This window comes from Eleutherodactylus coqui, chromosome 8 (genome assembly GCF_035609145.1).
Source record: "Eleutherodactylus coqui strain aEleCoq1 chromosome 8, aEleCoq1.hap1, whole genome shotgun sequence".
NCBI lineage: Eukaryota > Metazoa > Chordata > Amphibia > Anura > Eleutherodactylidae > Eleutherodactylus > Eleutherodactylus coqui.
The window spans coordinates 186,361,071-186,384,633 of NC_089844.1; the positions used below are offsets into that span (position 1 = coordinate 186,361,071).

The 23,563-nt window shown below is 49.4% G+C and overlaps 3 protein-coding genes across 7 annotated transcripts in view; 2 read left to right on the forward strand and 1 right to left on the reverse strand.

Moving 5' to 3' along the window:
* OSGEPL1 (O-sialoglycoprotein endopeptidase like 1) overlaps nt 1-2,714 on the forward strand; it is a 37,792-nt gene extending 35,078 nt beyond the window's left edge. For both annotated transcript variants that reach the window (XM_066577102.1, XM_066577103.1), the window contains exon 8: nt 1,266-2,714. In XM_066577102.1, coding sequence (XP_066433199.1) covers nt 1,266-1,344 — 79 coding nt within the window. In that variant the 3' untranslated portion in view covers nt 1,345-2,714. The remainder of the gene's footprint in view (nt 1-1,265) is intronic.
* Nucleotides 2,715-8,701: 5,987 nt separating this feature from the next.
* Nucleotides 8,702-23,218, forward strand: ASNSD1 (asparagine synthetase domain containing 1). 3 transcript variants are annotated; one of them, XM_066577104.1, is made up of 6 exons: nt 8,702-8,935; nt 10,098-10,151; nt 11,842-11,917; nt 16,983-18,450; nt 20,859-21,040; nt 22,661-23,218. In XM_066577104.1, exons 4-6 carry the CDS (start codon nt 17,065-17,067, stop codon nt 22,914-22,916), a joined length of 1,824 nt encoding a protein of 607 aa, XP_066433201.1. In that variant the 5' UTR covers nt 8,702-8,935; nt 10,098-10,151; nt 11,842-11,917; nt 16,983-17,064; the 3' UTR covers nt 22,917-23,218. The 3 variants fall into 3 exon arrangements, with proteins under 3 accessions (XP_066433201.1, XP_066433202.1, XP_066433203.1); XM_066577105.1 differs by lacking the exon at nt 10,098-10,151 and having other exon boundaries at nt 8,702-8,876; XM_066577106.1 differs by lacking the exon at nt 10,098-10,151 and having other exon boundaries at nt 8,894-8,935.
* LOC136577268 (UTP--glucose-1-phosphate uridylyltransferase-like) overlaps nt 22,556-23,563 on the reverse strand; it is a 59,983-nt gene continuing 58,975 nt past the window's right edge. For both annotated transcript variants that reach the window (XM_066577109.1, XM_066577108.1), the window contains one exon: nt 22,556-23,135. In XM_066577109.1, coding sequence (XP_066433206.1) covers nt 23,018-23,135 — 118 coding nt within the window. In that variant the 3' untranslated portion in view covers nt 22,556-23,017. The remainder of the gene's footprint in view (nt 23,136-23,563) is intronic.

Below are 23,563 nucleotides of genomic sequence, written 5' to 3' on the forward strand. Positions count from 1 at the left end.
TTCTCCTTTACACATTACATAGTGCTCAATTAGCGCTATGTAATGCACGTAGATTCCGGACGGTGATCATGTGACTGCCCGTGTCACCTCACCCCCAGCGGTCACATGAACGCCGAGCCGGGAGCCTGAAGGGAGAATGCGGAAGTATTACTTCCGCATTCCGCCCGGCGATCATGTGACCGCCGTTGTCACCTGACCCCAGCTGCCACGTGATCGCCGAGCCGGTAGGCTGTAGGGAGAATGCATAAGTAATACTTCCACATTCCCCCCACGGTGTAGTGACCACCTGCACCCTCCTGAATTTTCAGATCAGGAGGGTGAAGGGAAAAGTTTTTTTTTTCTCATCCATTCTCCCCAGCTCGAATTTATTTGGAGCTAGGGAGAATGGATGAGAAAAAATAAATGGATTTGAAAGGGTTAATAATATCGTGTTTACAACAAGTTATCTGACTCCGTGTGTTACTCCACACCTCAGCACTCACGACTACAAAGTGTGCCCAAGGGCACTGGCAACCGAACTAAAGCAAAAAGAGAAAACAAATCACAATTAATCGCCCACAAATAAAACATAGCGCTCACCATACTGTCTAAAAGGAAAAGTCTTAATTACCCCTGGCAGCCAATCACAGCACAGCTTTCATTTTGTATTCTTCTATATTAAAATGAAAGCTGCTCTGTGATTGGTTGTTATGGGCAACAAAGACCATTTATCTTTTAGACCAGGGGTGTCCAACCCACAGCCATTGTGAGGTTTTTGTACACCATCGGATGTTACATGTGCTTACGGTGACTTGGCGAGGCAAGTAAGCATCCTTATTTGATGATCAAGAGCAGGGGCGTACTGATCACAGTCACAGCAAGTGCGACCTGGCCCGGACGGGGAGGGTGACCCGTGCAAGCTGCATCTGGATTAGGTGAGGTATCAGACCGTACCTAGCAGCTGCCATTCACTGACAGGCTCATACAGATGACACTTGCAGCTCTATGACTGTCACTCCGGATCCGGTGTGCAGCAGCGATTCTCCCTCCTGGGTCCTGGCCGCTCCTGTCCGGACGAGAGACGGTGGTCTAGTCATGGCCAGCTGATGCTTTAGTTCACCCCATGACTTACTGCTTGCTGCACAAGCGCTGCCTTCATGCTGCTACTCTTGCTTGTCAATTGCTTTCGTTACTATAATGCAGCACAATTGTATTGTAGGCCGTAAGATCATTCACTCTGCAGTTCTATTCCTGTTCGTGACACCAAGTTCCTCTCTTGCCTTTAGAGCTTTGCTTGGAACAGACATCTCAGAACAAGTTCGGAAAGCTGCAATCAAGTTGTCCCCAATTAAAAGCAGGAAGTAAATTTTCATCTCTGTACAGAATGAATATTAAAAGGGTTGTCCAGTTACTGGACAATATCCCTTTAATAGGACCCCCTGTAGTAAAATAAACGGAGGAGTACTTACTGCTGCAGCCCTGCTCTGGTCCCAGTGATTGTTGTGACAGCTGTCTCAAGAAGTCAGGTGACTGCTGCAGCCAATCAGAGGCTGTAACGTCACACTCCCCAACTCCTGGCATCATGGTACTCAGGATGTGAATGCCAATGGCAGGAGAATGAGCATTAATTCTGCAGCCTCTGATTGGCTGCAGTGGTCGGCTGCAGTGGTCACCTGCACTCCTGTGATGTCGGCTGTCATAAACACTGGGACCATAGTGGGGCTGTAACATTGGATCCCTTGGGGGCAGAGAGGTAAGTACACCTCAGTTTTTTATTTTACTACAGCGGACTGTATTTAAGACATCTTGTCCCGTAACTGGACAACCCGTCAGGCTGCCTGAAATATCAGATTTGCTATGTTTAAATGGTCCATTGACTTGTTTGGCACGAAATATAGTTCCTCAGGTAATTAAGGGATCAGACTACGTCATTTTGTTAAAGGGGTGGTACGGAGTTGTTTTTTTTTTCTTGTAGAACCGGTTGCCCATGCAGTAACATAACTAACCGGCATATACACACCCCTTCTCCTATGTCCCACACCACCTTTAACGTCAGGTTTACAGGCTGCCCCATTCTGTTAATGGTACGTCAAAGGTACTGCAGCCAATGACAGAGCTCAGTGCTCTATTATTGAGCTCTGTCATTGGCTGCAGTGTCTGGGACGTCCCATAAACCGGGCGTGCCTGCAGTCTGTAAGCAAGCATTGTAGTGGAGCATCAAACAGCATCCCGGGGCACAGCGGGTATATGCCTGTTAGTTATTTTACTGCATGTGGAACTGAGATTTAGAAATATACAACTCGGACAGCCCCCTTAAAGGGGTTCTCAAAGTTGTAAGCATTCTGGACAACTCCCTTCCCCGTGCAGTAAAATAACAAGTGGTGAGACACCCCCCCCCCTCTGCCACTGGGTCAGCCCAACAGCCCTACCTCACTCATATTTACTTCCCGGTCCGGTCTTTGTTGACAGCTGCAGTTCTACCCAGTTTTCACGGGGGCTGCAGCCAATAGCAGAGCTCAGTGACCGCCCATAAACTAGGCAGGACTGCAGCTTCCAACAGAGAATGGAACGGGGGACTGAACGCCATCGTAGGACACAGCGGAAGCGGGGAGTATATCACCGTTATTTTACAGCATGGGGAAGGGAGTTGTCCAGAGTCCTTACAACCGGGACCACCCCAATAACCCCCAGATATTGACCGATGCCTCACAAATAAACGGTTTGTTAAAAGCAGATCCGTCGTTTTATGTTTTCATTTTGTTCTCCACTTAGATGTTTCTTGTTTTATTGCAAATAAGGAAGACGGAACAATCCCTCTGCAGTGCCACCTGGTGGTCCATCAATGTCCGAACATTTAGACGGGTCTTTAAAACCATTTTTAGTGGTAATATTTTAGGATAATTTTAAAGGCAATGTCATCTACTTTGATCCCTAGAGGTTAAGCCTGTGGGCGGCGAGCAGCTGATGCCAGGGATGGAATGTTTAGCGTTGCCTTCCCTCGCCGTCAGCTGTCAAACCCAGCAGTGAACGCTTCTGGTGCACTACATGGCATGGGTCCGCGGAATGCATCGCAGAGACGGGTGAGGCGGGTGAGGGAGCTGACGCCGAGGGAACGTGGGGGAGTTAATAAAGTGTACATCCCCAGACTCGGGGTCAGCTACTCTGAGGCCATAAACTTAGCTTATAGGACTTAATGCCTGTTTAAGGCGTGCTCATGCTAACCCCCATACCCAATAAGTGAATCCACCCTCACGCTTTCCTTGGCGCACCTGTGGATGGGGCCACCTTTATTTAGCGGTCGTCTGTCCCATCATTTTTGTAGTCTAGAAGAAATTTAGTGTAAGATGTCATGGAGAGATAAGAGAATGGTCACACTTCCCATGTAGTACGCTGGTAATGGGTGGACGGCGCTCTCCCACTTCTGTCCTGAGTGTTGATGGAGGTTCCCACCTCCAACCAGTGGAAATGTCTTGCTTTCTACGGTCATCGCACAAGTGCTACACTGAGGATCGGGAGCGTGTGCAGTGACTTGGTCTTAGGTGGCACATCATGCAGTGACATCATGTGTATCTGCTGATCCCTCCACACACGGGACGGAGGTTGGAGAGACCCCCGGACCTGAGAGGGAGGTGAACTGCCCATCGGACGGTCCACCGTCACTAGCATACTGTACTGGGAGCCAGTCAAGTCACATATCTCTCCACGGCACATAATCAGCAACAAGTCCCTCATCTTCGTCCTCCGGGACACACTAGCGTGTTTGGGGCCGTGTGCGATCATGTTAATTTATGGGCAGCACTATTATAGCCTACGGGGCAATGCAGATTGACCAATGATCCATGTGCAAGAACTCATCGCATGTCCTGTTCTGTCCATCACGGATGAGAAGTAGGAACGGCTAAGGCATGCCTATGCACCCTGTCCGTTGTGATCAATTGGGGGTTATTGGCGCAGTGGACCGCCTGCTTTCCTCCACCAGGTGGTTGGCAGCACACCTGAAATCACATCCAGACCAGAATCTTTAGTAAAAACTGGCTTTTCCAGTGTTTATTTACATCATCAACAACAGCTGTAGGCATCACAGCATACATGCCCCCAAAACAAAACCTAGCCATCGGGCTACTAACTAAACAGGATTTCCAATTCCTAACTAACCAGGTCTAGTGCCTTACCACACCATCATCAATGTCCATAGGTCATACCCATCCAGGGGGCGTCCTCCCCTGTCAGCAGGAGCTCCGTCTCTCACCACAGTGGACTTCTCCAGAATACACAGGGTTTTATCCTCTCTAGTCGCACTCACCAGGGGCACGCTACCGTTCTTCGGCTGCCATTTAGCATCCATCATACAGAAGTGTGTGCCACCGGATTACAGACACACAATGGCAGCCAAATACGGTAGCGATGAGACCCCACCGGTCAGCAATTTATTCCCTGTCATGTGGATACTTTGTAATCTGGGTGCAAGCCCTTTAACCCCTTAGTGACCAATCCTGTTTGCGCCTTAATGACCAGGCCAAATGTTGGAAATCTGCCATGTGTCACTTTACCATAGAATGACTCCATAAAGGTTTTGCATATCCAAGTGATTCTGACATTGTTCTTTCGCCACATGTTGTACCTCATTTAGGAGGTGAAAAAAGACCGATTAGTATTTGTTTATATTTATTAAAAGCGCCAAAATTGGGAAAATTTTGAAAAGGTTGTCATTTTTTTCACATTTTCAACTGCAATATGTCAAATATCTGCAAACACATTGTACACATTGTATATAGATAACATTATATACAAAGATACATATTTCCATCTGTTTACTTTATTCTGGAAGCACATTGGAAAAACCTACAATTTTAGCAATATTAACATCTCGAGAAACACTTTGTTTTCCTGCACCAAGCCAAGATTGTAAAGGCTAATAGGGGTCAGAATGATAGAAACCCCCACCAATGACCCCATTAAAAACTACACCCCTTAATGTATTCACTGAGGGGTGTCAGGAGTATTTTGACCCCACCGTTTATTTTCAGGAGTTATTGGAATTTAGAGGAGAAAAAATGAAATTTTGTATTTTTGCAAATACCGTCTATACCCGAGTATAAGCGGACCTGGTAACACTTATTGACTCTAGTATAAGCCGAGCTATACTCCAGTATATACTAGGTAAAAAAAAACGCAATACTCACCTCCCAGCCGGCGTCTGTGTCCCTGGCGCGATGCTCTTCCCGGCGGTGGGGCAAGCTGCTTGAGACTTCTCCCTGCTGTCAGCACTGTGTATGTAAGCGCCGTGATTGGATCAAGCGGCAGCCAATCACAGCCGGCGCTCGATAAACCAATCATAGCCATTCAGTGAGATCATTCACTCAATGGCTGTGAATGATTGAGCGCCGTCTGTGATTGGCTCTCAGGTACCTTTGGTACCCGGGAGCAAGGAAATTTTAAATTTTATCAGCTTCTGCACTTGTGTCCGCCATTTTGCCGATGGGTGCATGTGCCGAAGTTGGGGAAAGGTCCACGGATAAGGATCCCATCGGAGGACATCGCCAGAGGCTTTAGGTAAGTAATTTTACCTCCCCTCACAGATCAGATCCGTGATGGGAGGTAAAAGTTTACGTTTTTTTTTTTACTTTTACGTGATCGCCGTTACCCACGGTGATCATGTGACCAGGATCTGCATATTACGGTTCCCGGTGATATCTCCCTGCTCTCGGCTACTCATGTTAGCCAGGAGCAAGGAGATTTTGGATGTCCCGAGCTCCCAGGCCTTCTGCGCATGCACCCGACATTTTATGTCTGTCACGCATGTGCAGACGACAGTGTCAAGTCCTTAAAGGGGGTTGGAGAAAGATGGCAGCAGCACTCCAGTCAAATACCACCACTGGTGTAAGGTACCATGCCCAGACAGGATCCTGACTTCAAGGATCCACCGTAAATCACAGATATAGAAGTCAGAAGGGCAGCATCCGCTTAAAATTGCTTCTTTATTAAGAAAAATGCATCAAAGGTGAGGCAAGCAGCCACGTATCAACCCTATGCATGGGTCTTTGTCATGCATAGGGTCGATACGTGGCTGCTTGCCTCACCTTTGATGCATTTTTCTTAATAAAGAAGCAATTTTAAGCGGATGCTGCCCTTCTGACTTCTATATCTGTCAAGTCCTTAAAGGAACCGAACGCCACGGGCATCCTGGAGGACGGAGGTGTTTGCTGATTAAGTAGCAGAAGAAAGCCCTCCTCACATCACCTGCTCCAGGTGAGACAATAGCTTACCCAGGTCAACATTTTGACCTCCTACCAGGTTCCTTGAACTACTCCTGGACAATCCTTGCAGTGTGTCAGGCTGCATTATCCTGCTGAACCAAGCCACCGCCATTAAGGCATAGCGCTGCCATAGAGGGATCTGCGTGACACAAGGTTTAGGTAGGTGGTCTTCTCACGGTGCACCCTGGTGACATCTCCTCCTCAGGTAGGCAACATTGTTCTGGATTATGGTTTCTCCAGCAGGCTTCAGGGTATTTTGTCGCTTCCGAATTGTATCGTGTGCACACATCACCAGAATCAGACACAAATGCTGGTCTAAAACTGGGAGAGTCTCTACAATGTGTAGAGGCTCAGGCTTTTTATTATAACACATGATAACCGCCTTTAATGGGCGTGCAACAGATTACATCAGTAACATATAGGATTCTCATTTGTCGGATCATATAGAATCCCCCACCTCTCTGCCCACCCTCTACTAGCCAGAATGTGGCATGGACTCTGTCCTAGCTCCACTCATTTCTGTGTGCGTGGCAACCCATTGTTTTGAGAGGTCTCTGTGTGGGGGATAATATGGCTAGGAAAACACTCAGTGTTGGACAAGTATATACATATAATCCTATAACCTTTAACTCTTAGAGGCTGGTTGTGCAATTTCTATGTACTTAGCTAACATTAGGTCAGACATCCTTCACCATCCCATTGTCTAGTAAATACCATGATTAGATTGTGTGTGTGTCCTTTAAACTCCTCAGAGCTAAAAGTCATTACAATAGCAAAATACATTTACGTTATACAAATCGATAGACATTTTATACAAAATAATCATCATGTCTATCACAACATCATCAAGAAGATGTAAAAGAAGCCGTGATCCATCAGCGTAGGCCAGCTTCATCCATTGCTGATGCCCATTGTACACTCTTGGTAGTCGGGGCTCGGCGTGGGCACCCTGACTGCTGTTTCCTAAAAAGGATGCCACATGGCCCGCCAGTAGAGTTTTTGAAAGCTTAAAAAAGTATCTGATCCTCAACAGTTTAGGGAATCTGCCCGAGCCCCCCCCCCCCCAAGGGGACTTGAATGTCACCATCTGTGATCATTCTTATCATACACTGCAGTACTTCAGTATAGCAGTGTATTATGAAGCCGGCGAAGCTCAGCCAAAGTCGCAGTTGCATTGACTGCAGCGGGAATAAGTGGCTTCTGTGGTCCCCGCCGTTACAGCAAGTGCCCGCTGTCCCCAACAGCTGGGCGCCTGCCCTCCCCAACACGGCAGACCCACGCCAGGCGGAAAAAGGAGCATCGGAAAAAGGCTGGTCTCACACAACCGGATTTGTATTGCGGATTCCGTGATCACATGATCCGCAGTAATACGCGGTTCAAACAAATCCATGGGATCACACAATGCGGCTCACATTAGTGGGACGGAATTGTGTACTGCGCTTGTGAAAAACGGAACGCAGAAGGTTCTATCATACCGCAGAATCTGCGACATAAAGCCCATCTTGCTCCGTGGATATACCGCAGCCACATTGTATACAGTCTGCGGGCGGCCGCAACGGCGCAGAAACTATAATAGTGCGTGGTGTGTGACGGCCTGCGTGAGGGCGCAGTCACAGCACGCGGATTACCTGAAGCAGCCGTGCACTACACATTACACTTAAGCAGCCGTGCACGATGAGCCGTGCTAACCCTAACTCTAACCCTAAACCTAACCCTAACCTTAAACCTAACCCTAAACCTAACTCTAACCCTAAACCTAAGGCCGGCTTCCCACGAGCGTGACGGGCTCCGCCGCGTAATATTCCGCAGTGAAGCCCGTCACGGTGCCCCCCAGAGACCCCATACTTACCAGCGGAAGATAGCGTGAAGACGCTTCCCCGCCCACCGCCGTCGCGTCATGTGACACGCCCACCGCGTCACATGACGCGGCCGGCCGTGTCACGTGACGCGCCGGCCGCGTCATTTGAGGCGGCGGCAGTAGGTGGGAAAGCGTTTTTTTACGCTATCTTCCGCTGGTTACAGCGGGAGATAGCGTGAACGGACGGCTTCCATTGACTGCAATAGAAGCCGTCAGCGCGTATACCCGCGGCAAATAGAACATGCTGCGGGTGAGGACGGGAGATTTCACGGTGCGAAATTCCGCGGTGGAATTCCGCATCGTGAGCATTGTGCTATTAGGTTCAATAGAACCTAATAGCTGCGGGGCAACGCAGCGGATTTTTGCCGCGAATTTACGCGGCGTAAATCCGTTCGTGGGAAGGAGGCCTATTACTCTAACCCTAAACCTAACTCTAACCCTAAACCTAACCCTAACTCTAACCCAAAGGGGAACTGTGCACGGCTGCTTAAGGCGATCCGCGTGCACGCAGTGTAGTCACGTGGTGCCGAAGAGCCAATCAGGTGGCTCTATTCAGCAGCGCTGCTTAACTGCGGCTGAAAAGAGAAATATGCGCAGGGAGCAGACGGTCGGCGGAAGGTCAGCCGGTGACCCGGAAGTTATTGACACGTGCCGCGCGGCGTTGTGTGACTGAGGTGTAGCGGGGTGTCTGCCGGCTGCGAGGAGCCCAGAGAGCGGGGCGTCTGCCGGCTGTGAATATGTCCGAGGCCTCCAGCAGGGAGACGGAGTGGCAGAGAGCGGAGGTAACATCAGCGCGCCCTCTGCCGGCCGGGAGGGTCACCTGCAGTACAAATACATGAGGGTAGGAGACTTTAACCCCTTGAGGGGTTGATTGCGGTGTGCTATTCGTGATCGCAGGTTCAGGTCCCCCACAGGGACATAAAAGAGGAATTAAACACATTTAAAAACATCCTATCTTTGTGCCCCTAATGTTTAGGAACTGGTTCGGTGCCGCCGCCCCCATAACGACCGCGATAACAAACGGAACGCACTTTATGTCCTGACGATAAACTGTACAAAAAAAGGGACCAAAAAGCTGTTTGTACTCCAAAACAGTGCTGATAAAAATGATGCCGCTCCGGCGGGAAAATAAGAGGCTTTTAAAAAGTGTAGATAGAAATCTCCCCGAATAGTTTGCGTCCCGGAGGCCGTGGCATGCAGGCGTATCGGCGAATAGAACCCATTGATATCTGCGGGTCGCGTGCGCAGAGGAGGAGCGCGGTGACCAGGAGCGCGGCTGGGCGTAAGTAAAACACGTAGAGGTGTGCAAATATACAACCGGTACACACCGCCCGCTGCGCAGAGCCGTGTGAGACACACATTGCAAGGCCTGTTCTGATGCGTGAAGATGGGCGCCGCTCCGTAGTGCGCCATTAATGCCACATGACTTCTGCTCGTCACACGGAGATTGCGCCAATTGTCTGAGTCGTGTAAATATGGCCTCATGTACATGGCATGGAATCCGTCCCTGGCCGGTGACCCGCGGACCGCTCATGCTCCTCCGTGATGCGGACGGTCCGCCCGGCTCGCCGTCTGACGCGCAGTACAGATTGTGCAGTGCAGGTTTATTATTTTAACTTCTGCTTTTCCGGTGGAATGTGTGACATTGCGGGCGGGGCGGACGGCTGCCATTGGCACCGCAAGATGCTGCGATTTTTTTTCCTCCGCGAGCAGAAACCGCAATTGGTTTCCGCTCGTGTGCAGGAAGGATCGCTTTGTGCGCTATGGAGGGTTATCATTGCGGGATATGGGGGCGAATGCCCACCCTGGACTCTGCAGCAATAATCCGCCCGCGGACAGGAGGCCGTAAACGAATGTCCTGCAGTGCAGACAGAGACTGGCATTACGGCCCGCGCCCTGCGCTGGGAGTATTTGGTCTGCGGGGACTTGTGACGGTTACTTTTACCTTATAGCGGCGCTGTGTGACGGTTCGCACTAATGGCTGCCGCTCTCTGTCCCTGCAGTATAAAGAACAGAAGGTGGTGGTGGAGGAGCTGTCCAGCCTGAAGAAGGAGCGGGTAGGTACTGCGGTGTATTATGTATCCATGTCTGACAGCGCTGCGGTCATCGGGGCACAAGACGCTGTTCACCCGGCAGTGAGAAGAGCAGATCATCTTGCAGGCTCCAGACTGAGGGAGCGCACCATCACATGTGACCCGGCATAGATCAGCGCTCACGGCTGTAGAGGGGTTAACGAGCCGCTGTACTGGGGCCCACTGTATTGCCTGAGGGCCACATAAACCCCGAGCCGGCCCGGATGGCCCCATTTAATCAATAGGGCGCCTTCGTGGCATCCTGTTTGGGCGCTCCATAATGTGCCAATATGGACGCCCCAACTAGGTCCCGCTCCTCTTCTGGCTTCATGTTTCAGACAGTTTTCCATTAGATTGGTAACTACAACCAGCCGCGGCCGTCCGCATCGCGGATTAGGAGGCGTTACTCGTGGACTAGAATTGGTGGCCGACAAGAACGTTCAGCTGCATTTTACTTCCCTCAGGGCTCCACCCACCTGCGTTTTTTCACGCGAATGCCAATGGGACTTTCTAATGTTAAAAACGCATCGCACAAAAAACGCAAAAAAGCGCCAACTTGTGATGCGTATTTAACATTATAAAGTCCCATTGACAAACGCGCAAGAAAAACGCAAGTGTGTATTCACCCTTAGATTTGCGCACCAAATAGTAACAGCTGAACGTAAACGTTACTCTCTACATCCCAGTCAGTAGGACACCTGAAGCCGCACATCTACATCTAGGGGGCGCTCCCGAGCCCCATCATTGGATCGGAGATCAGACTAAGGGCTCATGTCCACGGGGAAAATATGATTTAGGATCCGCAGCGGATTACCTGCACGCGGATCCGCACCCCATAGGGATGCATTGACCACCCGCGGGTACATAAATACCCGCGGATCGTCAATAAAAGTGATTTTAAAAAAAATGGAGCATGAAAAAATCTGGACCATGCTCCATTTTCATGCGGGTCTCCCGCGGGGACGGCTCCCGCGGGCTTCTATTGAAGCCTATGGAAGCCGTCCGGATCCGCGGGAGACCTAAAATAGGAATTTAAAGCATTTACTCACCCGCAGCGGGCCGGGAAGCTCTTCTCTTCCTCACGGCCGCATCTCCCTTGCTTCGGCTCGGCGGATGTGCCCGGCGCATGCGCGCGGCACGTCGATGACGTGCCGGTGACGTGCCGCCGGCGTCAGGAATTCATCCGCCGGCCGAAAATGAAGATCCGGCCGTGAGGAAGAGCAGAGCGTCCCCGCCCGCTATGGATAGGTAAATGCTTTTAAATTGCTATTTTCGGCGCTCATGTCCGCGGGGCAGGAGGGACCCGCTGCAGATTCTACATGGAGAATCTGCAGCGGATCTGATTTTCCCCGTGGACATGAGGCCTAAACGCTTCCGGCTTTTTTCTGCATTGATTTCAATGGGTTTTCAAAAAAAAAAAAGGGAAAGATTTGTAAACTGAGATGAAACCTAATGGAATTGGAGCGGCTCAGACATGAAGCGTCCACCGCACGCACAGACAGACGCCCGGTCTTTGTGAATAGCCTCGTTGGCTGTATTGGCTCGGTGCGCACACAGACTGTATATATTTGCACCCCCGACTGATAATGAACAGCATTGTATACCTTTATGTAAATGGCGGGAAGCCTTGCCTTGTTGTCTGAGCTACAGTAACCCGCCTTGCCTTGTCTTCCAGCGGGTCTACCGGCAGCAGCCCAACAGCAACATCTACTTCCTGGCAGACCGGTCCGAAACCCTCAGTGAGTGCAGAAGTAAGTCCCTGTAAGACCCCCTCCATAGGGGTCCCGTCTGTCCAAAGCTTTACATGTACATCTCTGCTGTGATGACCCCCGATGACACGTCTCTTCTTCAGACCTCACCCCTTCATCACTCCGCTGTCTCTTTCCCCGCAAATTGTTTTTATTCTGTTGCCTATACATGACTATGGGGGCAGCCATCTTGCCTTAGTAGATGCTCTTAACCCTTTCCAATCCACTCTTACCTCTGAAGACATTACGATTTAAGGCTGTACAGCTCCAATGTCGGAAGACGCCCGTCGGGGTTCTCTTACTGTATATTGCCCACCTGTCTGCTGTCGGGGCCTATCCAACGTGTCACCTCATGCAGTACTGGCTTTGGCCAGCAGATAGTGCCATTGTATAACAGCAGAAAAAGAGTAAGCTCCCTAGGAAAACCAGGATACAAATTGGACTGGAAAGGGTTAAATGCAGCTATCTACTCCTCCTCCCTGTATAGGTACCAGAGCAGTCTCCCATACAAGTCTATGGGTCCGCTCCTGTCCACTGTGTGAACGGCCCATGAAGCTGCTGTAAAGCTTATCTTGCACATTTTAGAAAGCAGTTTCTTTTTGTATGTCAACAGCAAAGCACCAGACCGGGCGCACGTCGGGGTCCCAAACACACCAAACGTGGGATGGAAATGGGGTGAACACAAAATGCACTGTTGTCATGGGCGGCAGAATTCCCAATTGGCATACAGCGAACATCTAGATTTCTAGCATTTTTGGCTGTCTAAACAAAAAAAAAAGGGTCCGCAGCTTTAGGTGAAAAATGAGTTTTTGTCAAAAAACACTCTACCACCCTACCCCGGCTTTTTCACAAGTAATGGATTTTAATATGTGGGTAAAAGACCATTTCTCTCTTAATGTGGGAGCCTGCAGGCAACCGCTGCCATCGGGGCCTCAGAGGTACAAGCACACCAAAGCAATATTTGTTTAATTACCTGCTGCCGATCTGCCTGTTCCTGGGGCCCCTCTTCATATGTCTGAGAGGTCACATCAATTCTTCAGACTATCCAATGCATACTAAGCACTAGTAGTACATCACATGAGCAACACTAGCCAATCACAGCAGCATGTGATGTCTTCTGATTAGCCAGTGTTGCTCATGTAAGCTACACTGGCCAATCAGAAGTCAGAATGCATGGTCTGACTACCGAGGAGCAGTGGGCATCAAGTAGTAACTTGAGCGCCATGCCCATGTTGAAAGAATGAAGAGGAGCCTCAGGAACGGGCAGATTGCCGGCGAACTGGGAAAAAGACAACACCTGGTAATACAGTCAGCGTCAAAACGAAATCACGGACATACAAGGAGAACCGAATGAAAAATGCATCGCATCCGCATGTGAAACGCGTGTTGGCCCAATATATCGCTCTCGCCGTTGTAAATCTAGCCTAACTTTGATGTAAGTAAGCGATTACCATATCAGAGCAGAAAGACTATTTATTGTGGAGAACCAACCCCTTGTGGGGAGGCTCTAGTACCCTGTTGTACCACCTCTAGCTTGGATACAACATGTGATACAGGAAAGCATGGAGGCTCTAGTACCCTGTTGTACCGCCTCTAGCTTGGATACAAGATGTGATACAGGCAGGCATGGAGGCTCTAGCACCCTGTTGTACCGCCTCTAGCTTGGATACAAGATGTGATATGGGCAGGCATGGAGGCTCTAGTACCCTGTTGTACCACCTCTAGCTTGGATACAACATGTGATACAGGAGAGCATGGAGGCTCTAGTACCCTGTTGTACTGCCTCTAGCTTGGATACCAGATGTGATACGGGCGGGCATGGAGGCTCTAGTACCATGTTGTACTGCCTCTAGCTTGGATACCAGATGTGATACGGGCGGGCATGGAGGCTCTAGTACCCTGTTGTACTGCCTCTAGCTTGGATACCAGATGTGATACGGGCGGGCATGGAGGCTCTAGTACCCTGTTGTACTGCCTCTAGCTTGGATACCAGATGTGATACGGGCGGGCATAAAGGGTCTAGTACCCTGTTGTACCGCCTCTAGCTTGGATACAAGATGTGATACAGCCAGGCATGGAGGCTCTAGTACCCTGTTGTACCGCCTCTAGCTTGGATACAAGATGTGATATGGACAGGCATGGAGGCTCTAGTACCCTGTTGTACTGCCTCTAGCTTGGATACAACATGTGATACAGGAGAGCATGGAGGCTCTAGTACCCTGTTGTACTGCCTCTAGCTTGGATACAACATGTGATACAGGAGAGCATGGAGGCTCTAGTACCCTGTTGTACTGCCTCTAGCTTGGATACAACATGTGATACAGGAAAGCATGGAGGCTCTAGTACCCTGTTGTACCGCCTCTAGCTTGGATACAAGATGTGATACAGGCAGGCATGAAGGCTCTAGTATCCTGTTGTACCGCCTCTAGCTTGGATACAAGATGTGATACAGCGAGGCATGGAGGCTCTAGTACCCTGTTGTACCGCCTCTAGCTTGGATACAAGATGTGATATGGACAGGCATGGAGGCTCTAGTACCCTGTTGTACTGCCTCTAGCTTGGATACAACATGTGATACAGGAGAGCATGGAGGCTCTAGTACCCTGTTGTACTGCCTCTAGCTTGGATACAACATGTGATACAGGAAAGCATGGAGGCTCTAGTACCCTGTTGTACCGCCTCTAGCTTGGATACAAGATGTGATACAGGCAGGCATGAAGGCTCTAGTATCCTGTTGTACCGCCTCTAGCTTGGATACAAGATGTGATACAGGAGAGCATGGAGGCTCTAGTACCCTGTTGTACGGCCTCTAGCTTGGATACAACATGTGATACAGGCGAGCATGGAGGCTCTAGTACCCTGTTGTACCACCTCTAGCTTGGATACAACATGTGATACAGGAGAGCATGGAGGCTCTAGTACCCTGTTGTACTGCCTCTAGCTTGGATACAACATGTGATACAGGAGAGCATGGAGGCTCTAGTACCCTGTTGTACTGCCTCTAGCTTGGATACCAGATGTGATACGGGCGGGCATGGAGGCTCTAGTACCCTGTTGTACTGCCTCTAGCTTGGATACCAGATGTGATACGGGCGGGCATGGAGGCTCTAGTACCCTGTTGTACTGCCTCTAGCTTGGATACCAGATGTGATACGGGCGGGCATGGAGGGTCTAGTACCCTGTTGTACCGCCTCTAGCTTGGATACAACATGTGATACAGGAGAGCATGGAGGCTCTAGTACCCTGTTCTACTGCCTCTAGCTTGGATACAACATGTGATAGGGGCGGACAAAGAAGCATACAGGTTCTGTATTGTGTCCTGCAGCATATCACTCCACATTTGCTGTAACTGAGCTTCTAGATCGTACAAACCCGTAGGCTGTGGAAGTTGGCGTCCCAGATGGTCCCATACATGTTCTATTGGTGATAAATCTGGTGGCCGAGCAGCCACGGAAGTGCGACAATGTTGTGGGGGCTCCTGTGACCCCCTTGTGTGTTCGGACGAGCATTATCCTGCTGGAAGCCGCCATGAGAGGAACACATGTGGCTGCAGGATGTCCTGAACATATCGCTGAGCTGTCATTGTCCCTCGTACCACCACTAGGGGGTGACCAACTGTCATATGTGATGGCCCTCCCAGGGGGCAGTGTGCTGCTCCACAGCAAAGGCAGATTTCCAGATTCATGACACCACTGCAAACGGAGGTGATGGTGAATGTCAAAGGCAGAAAACGTAATTTGCGCTATGAGCCCAAATGTTCTTCAGCCGAGTACTTGGAAATGGTTCTGACAAACACGGGGGTGTAACAATGGCGCCCCCTGTCTCTGAATGGCGGACAATCCAACAGTTGGAGCTGCTGGTGCTTGTTGGACGATCAGACGTAGCACTCTACTGGTGGTCTGTAGTGGGCACCCTGTGCCCGGTCACCTTGTGGGCCCCCATCCTCTGGTCCCAACACCTAACAGTCTGGTCAGACGCTCCTCTCCACTAGTGGTCTGTAGGGGGCGTCCTGAGCCCGGTCACCTTGTGTGCCCCCATCCACTGGTCCCAACACCTCCTAACAGTCTGGTCAGACGCTCCTCTCTACTAGTGGTCTGTAGGGGTCATCCTGAGCCTGGTCACCTTGTGTTCCCTCACACATCCACTGGTCTCAACACCTCCTAACAGTCTCTGGTCAGACACTCCTTTCTACTGTTGGGCTGTAGGGGGTGTCCTGAGCCCGGTTAGCTTGTGTGCCCTCATCCACTGGTCCCAACACCTCCTAACAGTCTGGTCAGACGCTCCTCTCTACTGGTGGTCTGTAGGGGGCGTCCTGAGCTCGGTCACCTTGTGTGCCCCCATTCACTGGTCCCAACACCTCCTAACAGTCTGGTCAGAACAGCCTGGTGGGAGACAATTCATGGATACGACCATCCAGCTTCTCGCATCTCAATAATTCGCCCCTCTCTGGTAACGGTGAAATCTCTTCTCTGCGTCGTGGAGGCATCTAGTGGTCAACAAGCTCCACCCAAGCTGAAAAATATGGTCACTACATACAGGGAGGCTCTGAGAGCTTCTTATAGGCCATGGGGGGAACCAGTTTTAGGGCCTCCGGTGACAAGACTGTCCATCTAGTCACCTCAACTTTCCTAATTACAGATCTACTGGGATGGAACCGCAGGACGAGTTCTGCAGCAAAATGACAACTTCTAAGTGCTTGATTTCTTTTTGACAAACAGTATATCTCCCCCACTCCGGTCCCTGGACAAACTTTGTTCTGTGAACAGAGGTATGCGCTAAAAAATAAATAATAAAAATGAAAAATCGCCCCTTTTTCCTGGTGGCTGAGGACATTACAGCTCAATGGTAACTGCATCAATGTGAAGCTGTCATTTTGGGTACTTCTTTCGGCAGGTTGGTGGGTATGTGAGAGGGGTTGGGGGGGGGGGTTACATTTCTTCAAAACACAGCTTCTCTAGGTTATTTTGTGAGAAGGAACAATGAATGCGTGTTCAATAACGAAAAAACCCACAAAAGGTTCACAATTGGTTTTTTCGCTAAAATTGTATTTATTTTTTTCAATTGACAGAAAAATTGGATGAGATGACGGCCGCTCATCAGGGAGTCTCCGGAAATATATAGGCCAGTAAATACTCTTTCAGCTGTCCAAGATGTGTGGAATTTGCTGCACGGTCACCTTGTCAGGAGACGTTGTCACAGACTCTCCAGAAGACTTGAATTTACGCCGCAGAGGCCCTGACAGCAGCCGCCAGCTGTTGGAGAGAGCCTGTTCTCACAACTACAGCTGTCTGTTCTCAGGTCACGTTCTTCATTTACGAGGACAGCTGACTCCTCAACCCTTACAGGATAGACACGGCAATGTGTTTCTATGGAACGGAGAAGTCTTTGGTGGCGTTGACATTCCGGACGCCAGTAATGACACTCAAGTAATGCTTCAAGGACTGGCTTCCTGTGCCGGTGATCAGGATCTACTGGCGCTGATGTCCAGAGTACAAGGGCCTTGGGCCTTCATCTACTACCAGAAACAAAAGCACAACTTGTGGTTTGGAAGAGATTTCTTTGGTCGCCGGAGTCTCTTGTGGAGGTTCGGGGAGACCCCCGAGGAAGCCTTGTGTCTCACGTCTGTCACGGAGTCTTGTTGTGAAGCGGATGCTACACGGTGGCAGGAGGTTCCGGCATCTGGTGTCTTTAAGTGTAACTTAGGCTCATGTGCGGAATTAAAGTCACTACAATTAACGTTGTATTCATGGGTGACAGAAGAGGGACAACTGGAAAAAGGGCAAAAATTTGATTCTGGTGACTTTGAAAAATATGTATCCCAAGTTCAATCTGCAGATGGCCGACTCGTCGCTCCAGTTACCCCATTAAATAGAAAGGTTCCCGAATTGTTGCCCGAGTCAAACGGCCGAGCGCATTCCAACTGTGGTGGCTTAGAAGACCTTACAATGCTGATCACAGAGGTGCATAAGAAAAATGCAGAATCCTTCATCAAAGTCCTAAGTGCGGCTGTGAGGAAGCGGGTTTCATGTCTTCCACGGGCGAGCAATCTCTCGACTTCAGAAGCTAAACTGGCCAATGTCGCAATTCTTTTCTCTGGTGGGATTGATTCGATGATGTTGGCGGCTCTGGCAGATAGACATGTCCCGTCAGAGGAACCGATTGACCTACTCAATGTCGCATTTATGATGAAGGCTCGAAACGCCAAAATACAAAAAGGGAGCTTCCAAAAGAAACGTACGGGCGATGCGGCCGCTCTGGAACACTCCGATCCTTTTGATGTTCCTGATCGGATCACTGGCAGGCTGGGGTTGGAAGAACTGAGAACCCTCAACCCAAGAAGAGTCTGGAATTTTGTTGAAATTAATGTGACAGCTGAAGAACTCGAGCGAATGAGGCGGCAGCGCATCAGGCAGCTGGTACAGCCGCTGACCACGGTCCTCGATGACAGTATCGGCTGCGCCGTGTGGTTTGCTGCTAGAGGAGTCGGCCTGGTAAAGTGCGATGGTGAAATGAAGCCGTACGCCAGCAGATCTAAGGTAATGAAGCTGTTACATTTTTAATAGTACCTTTTATAAAGTACTGAAAAACTTTTGGGGCATAGTCAGGGTAACTAAAAAAAAACACGCAATTCTAGCATTCTATACAGTATGGCTGTTTAGGGGAACCGCCATCTCACCGTGACCGGAAATTATAATGCACAGAGCAGTTAACAGGATTGTGTGAGCGTGCGAACTTACCATATGAGTACAATCACACAATTGGGGACCAAGTCTGCATGTGGCTTTTTCACTAATTGCATTGATTGAACTCCAGGGTGAAAATTAACGACATTTCCGCAACCAGAAGTTGGACAATCCTAATGTGACCATTTTCTGCCGTGGATTTCTTTTTTGCTATTACTGCTGAATGGATTTCATTAAAGGGGTTGTCCCGCGGCAGCAAGTGGGTCTATACACTTCTGTATGGCCATATTAATGCACTTTGTAATGTACATTGTGCATTAATTATGAGCCATACAGAAGTTATAAGAAGTTTTTCACTTACCTGCTCCGTTGCTAGCGTCCTCGTTTCCATGGAGCCGACTAATTTTCGGCGTCTAATGGCCAAATTAGCCGCGCTTGCGCAGTCCGGGTCTTCTTGTTTTCTCAATGGGGCCGCTCGTGCAGGATGCCGGCTCCGTGTAGCTCCGCCCCGTCACGTGCCGATTCAAGCCAATCAGGAGGCTGGAATCGGCAATGGACTGCACAGAAGCCCTGCGGTCCACCGAGGGAGAAGATCCCGGCGGCCATCTTCAACCGGTAAGTAAGTAGTCACCGGAGCGCGGGGATTCAGATAAGCGCTATGCGGTCTTTTTTTTTTTTTTTTTAAGTCCCCGCATCGGGGTTGTTTCGCGCCGAACGGGGGGGGGGGAGGGTTAGTGACACCGCCTCTTTTAGTCCTAATGATTGGGGGGGGGGGGGGGGGGGGTTACATCTCCACATTTCAAAAGCCACAATAACATTTCAGTTTTTCCGTTGACCCCGCCATATGGGGCTTGTGTTTTGTGTGCTGAGTTCTAGTTTTTATTAGCACCATTTTTTGGATGTACATAATGTATTGTAGAACTTTTTTATTCAACATTTTTATTTTTTGAACGGCAGAGAAAAAAAATACATGAATTCTGCTATTGTTTTTTTTTTGTTTGTTTTATATTTATTTTTAGGTTCTTCCACTTTTGCACAATACCAAACAGTTTTTTTTGTTTTAATTAAACAAAGGGGGAAAGTATGTCCCTGTAGGGCACTTGAACCTGCAGTGCTATGATCGCGATGCTAATACATTGCAGTACTACTTGTGTTCTGCATTATCTCTGTTCATAGCAATCCTAAAGGCCCATTTAGATACGATTCTCACTCAAAATTCGCTCAAAAGTCATCTTTTGAGCGATAATCGTTGTGTGTAACTGCTCTGACATCGTGCAGCTTTTGTTAAGCCGTCGCTCATCGTTTTCTTTCAGCATGCTGAAAGACAACGATCGGCCTTATTAGGGATTCACAGCGGATACTATTGTTTCAGCTGTATCCCGCTCCCTGATAACCGGGGTATGAAGAACACAGCGGTCCAGCTCTGTTCTCCATACCTGGCACAGAGTGCTCGGCTGTATAACAGCCGGGCGCTCCATGCAGAAAACATCTGGATGCAGAAGACAAGCGGGGAGACCCCACTAGTCTTCTGCAGCCTTTGCTCGGCTGTATAACAGCCGGTCGCTCGGAGCAGGGAAACGTCTGGATGCAGAAGACAAGCGGGGACACCCGCTTGTCTTCTGCATCCTCTGCTGGCAGCGCAAGGTGATCGCTCATCTTGAGCAATCATCTTGGCCTGCAAATGACACAACGATGATCAATCAAAAGTCGCTTGAGCAACATTTTTTGAGCAATTATTGTTGTCTAAATGGGCCCTAAGCCATGGCAGATGCCATTGTCTGGTATCGAGTCGCCATGGCAGCCCATCGGCCTTCTACAATTACATAATGCTGAGCTGATAAAGTGACAGAGGGAGCGCCCCCCTCCCGCTATGAACCCTTTACATGTTGTGATCAACATTGATTGCAGCATGTAAGGCAGTAGCAATAGGGATCCGTGTTCTCACCGATCCCCACAGTTTGAATGGGCAGCCGGCTGTTGGTCACAGCTGGCTCCTGCTGCAGATGGCGAGGGCTCAGCTTCTGGGCCCATGCCATCCTGATGACGTAAGTTTACATCCATGTACGGTAACCTCTTCCCAACACAAACTTGCGCCCTGGGGAATGGATTAACCCCTCACACTTGGGTTGTACTGGACATTGTGCGGAACTACAGCTTGTACTCTGCAGTAATTCCACTGTGTGAACGCGCCCTAAGCCTTGACTCTTAATAATGTTGTTTATGACATGAAGTGACGGTATTCCTCCATCCCTCCATTATAGGTCGTGCTCACCGGGATTGGCGCGGATGAACAACTCGCTGGTTATTCTCGTCACAGAGTAAGATTCAACAGAGATGGTTACAGAGGGCTCCTCGAAGAACTCAGCATGGAGTTGGGACGCATCTCTTCCAGAAATCTTGGCCGGGATGACAGAGTTATTGGGGACCATGGCAAGGAAGCAAGGTGTGTACCCCGCTGCGTGGTGCTCGTCGGGAATGAAATGGGGCTCCTCTGCCCTTCCTTATCACCAGCGGTCAGCTGTGTATCCACAATGCTCCCTCACACCTCTGAAGTCTTCCCCCGTTACCCTGTAGTTAGCGCAGTGCCTCTGGTCAGGTGATGCCACTTCTGCATCAGCTGACCAGTACAGCTGAACTCATTGGAGGCCGCTGCATACCAGGTGAAGGAGCGTGCCATAAGCACAAAGCCTTCAGAGGTGAGAAGGAACGGTGGATCTTCTGAAATCCGCAGTGAATTTCAAGTCTGAATCTGCACTGATGCTGCGGATTTTGACTATTTATTTTGGATGCGGAAATGCTGTGGAATTTTGGCTACATGTAAACATACCCTTACAGTTGGGGCTGGACTGGGATTAAAAAGCAGCCCTGGTGCAGAAGCCCGACCAGCCCCAAACCATTTACCCCCATTATTCCGGCTTTAGACCTCCGGTTCTCCCCGCTGGCTCGGTTTACATCCTGCAGTTGGTGACGCATCCAACCGCAGTCTGTGATAGGTCAGTTACAAGATTACTGCTACAGCCTGACTCCAGAATGTAAACATGGCCAGCGGGGTAAACAGGAGATGCATGCTGGAGCATCGGAGCTGGTGAGTATAGGTCCTTAATGTTGATAAAGAGATTGTCCAGTTGAAAACTACTGATGGCCCATCCTTGGCACCGGCCATCAATTGTAAATCAACGAGGGTCTGCCGCTCGGGATCCCCACTGATCAGCAGCTTACTGGGCTGGAATGCTTGTCGTCTAAGTTGATTTCTGCAGGAAGCAGACAGCTCTATTCCCACTGCTGTGGCCAGACTTGGTATTGCAGGCATTCCCTTCATAGGGAACTTGGCCTCTAATACCAAGTCTGGCCACTGCAGTGAGAACAGAGCTGTCTATTTCCTGCACTAATTGGCTCAGTGGAGAAGTGCACCAGTCTGGCAACAGCTGACAAGGTTTTCAATGAGTTAATTTACACACATTGGCTCCTGCAGCATGTCCTAATGTTGCAGGAAAAAAAATGCCCATTTTCTGTTATGAGTGAGTTAAACATCACATTTATAGATGAGCAATTGCCTTTAGCGAGTATACTCGCTTGAGTGAGCATTGCCTTTAGCGAGTATCTCCCCCGCTTGAGACTGCAGGCTCCCCCGCGCCGGCACCCGAACCTGCAGTCTAGAACGGGGGAGATACTCGCTAAAGGCAAAGCTCGCTCGAGCAATTGCCTTTAGCGAGTATATTCACTCATCTCTAATCATATTGTGTCACATGCACATGTCAGTGCGATGCGATTGTTTTTCCTATTGCAAAATGCATCAGATAATGAAAATCTTGGGTTTAAGAGTGCGATATCTGTGCATCACCGCTCCATTCACTTCAATGGTACCACCAGAGATTGTTGTCTCCTGAAGTCCCATTGAAGTGAATGGAGCGGTGGTGTGCGGGCCGGGACTGAGCAGTGAAACCTCTCCGACAACCTCTAATGCCCAACTGGCAGATTTACTAAACAAAACATTCATCAGGCTCATACAGTTTGTTGTTAATGTTTATGCTTGATTACTTCTTCTCTGTCTGCATCCTCTCAGGTTTCCATTTCTGGATGAAAATGTGGTTTCTTTCTTGAACTCTCTTCAACTTTGGGAAAAGACAGACCTGTCGCTCGCCAGGGGTCTTGGGGAAAAGTTAATTTTGCGAATGGCAGCTGTGTTACTTGGACTCGGCAACTCTTCAGTTCTGCAAAAGAGAGCCATGCAGTTTGGATCCAGGATTGCAAAAATGGAAAATAGAAATGAGAAGGCGTCGGACAAATGCAGCCGACTGCAGCCCGCTGAGACCCGCTGACGGGTGTGGAGGGGTTTCCTTGAAATTTAGGAGTCATCGGTAGTTGCTGTTGCATATTGGGCAAGTTGAGACCTTGCATTCCTGACGGTTCAGATCCCGCATTACTGCAGATAATTCAGCTTCCTTATGTTTTCCTGAAAGTATTTGTTGCACAGGCGGTAGGACTCCAGATTGCCAACATCGAAGCGGCCCGCTATGCTGGTACTGAACACGGGTCTCCTAAAATGCAAAACATGCTTGAATGAAAAACTGTACAACGGGTTTTCACAATGAAATAAATGGAATTTTCTTTGGTGTAAAAATGTTCTATTTACATTCATGAAGGGAATTGGGTTCAACGTCTTGTAACATTGGCTACCTTTACGACGACATGCCAAAAGTCACGGCACAGGAACTACTATGATGCATGACCCGCTCTAGCCCAGCAACTCAATGGAGCAGCAATGGAAGACATCTCAAGGGACATTGAGCTATGCTGTCTGGATAGCCACCCATAGCTCCGTAGTACGTTGTAGGTGTAAGATCCCTAGTGCGAATGGACCTCTCCATTGCATTCCATAACTGCTTGATTGGGTTCACGTTCAGCAACTGTCCCAGCCACACCATTTTGAGGAGTTCTCCAGAATGATCCTCGCACCAGTTCTGGA

What these genes read in the sequence shown, in the direction of transcription:
- ASNSD1 (XM_066577104.1), top strand. Translation starts at nt 17,065, where the DNA reads ATGTGTGGAATTTGCTGCACGGTCACCTTGTCAGGAGACGTTGTCACA. An exon ending in CGTACGCCAGCAGATCTAAG is followed by an intron (nt 18,451 to 20,858) that starts GTAATGAAGCTG and finishes CCTCCATTATAG; the next exon opens with GTCGTGCTCACCGGGATTGG. An exon ending in GACCATGGCAAGGAAGCAAG is followed by an intron (nt 21,041 to 22,660) that starts GTGTGTACCCCG and finishes GCATCCTCTCAG; the next exon opens with GTTTCCATTTCTGGATGAAA.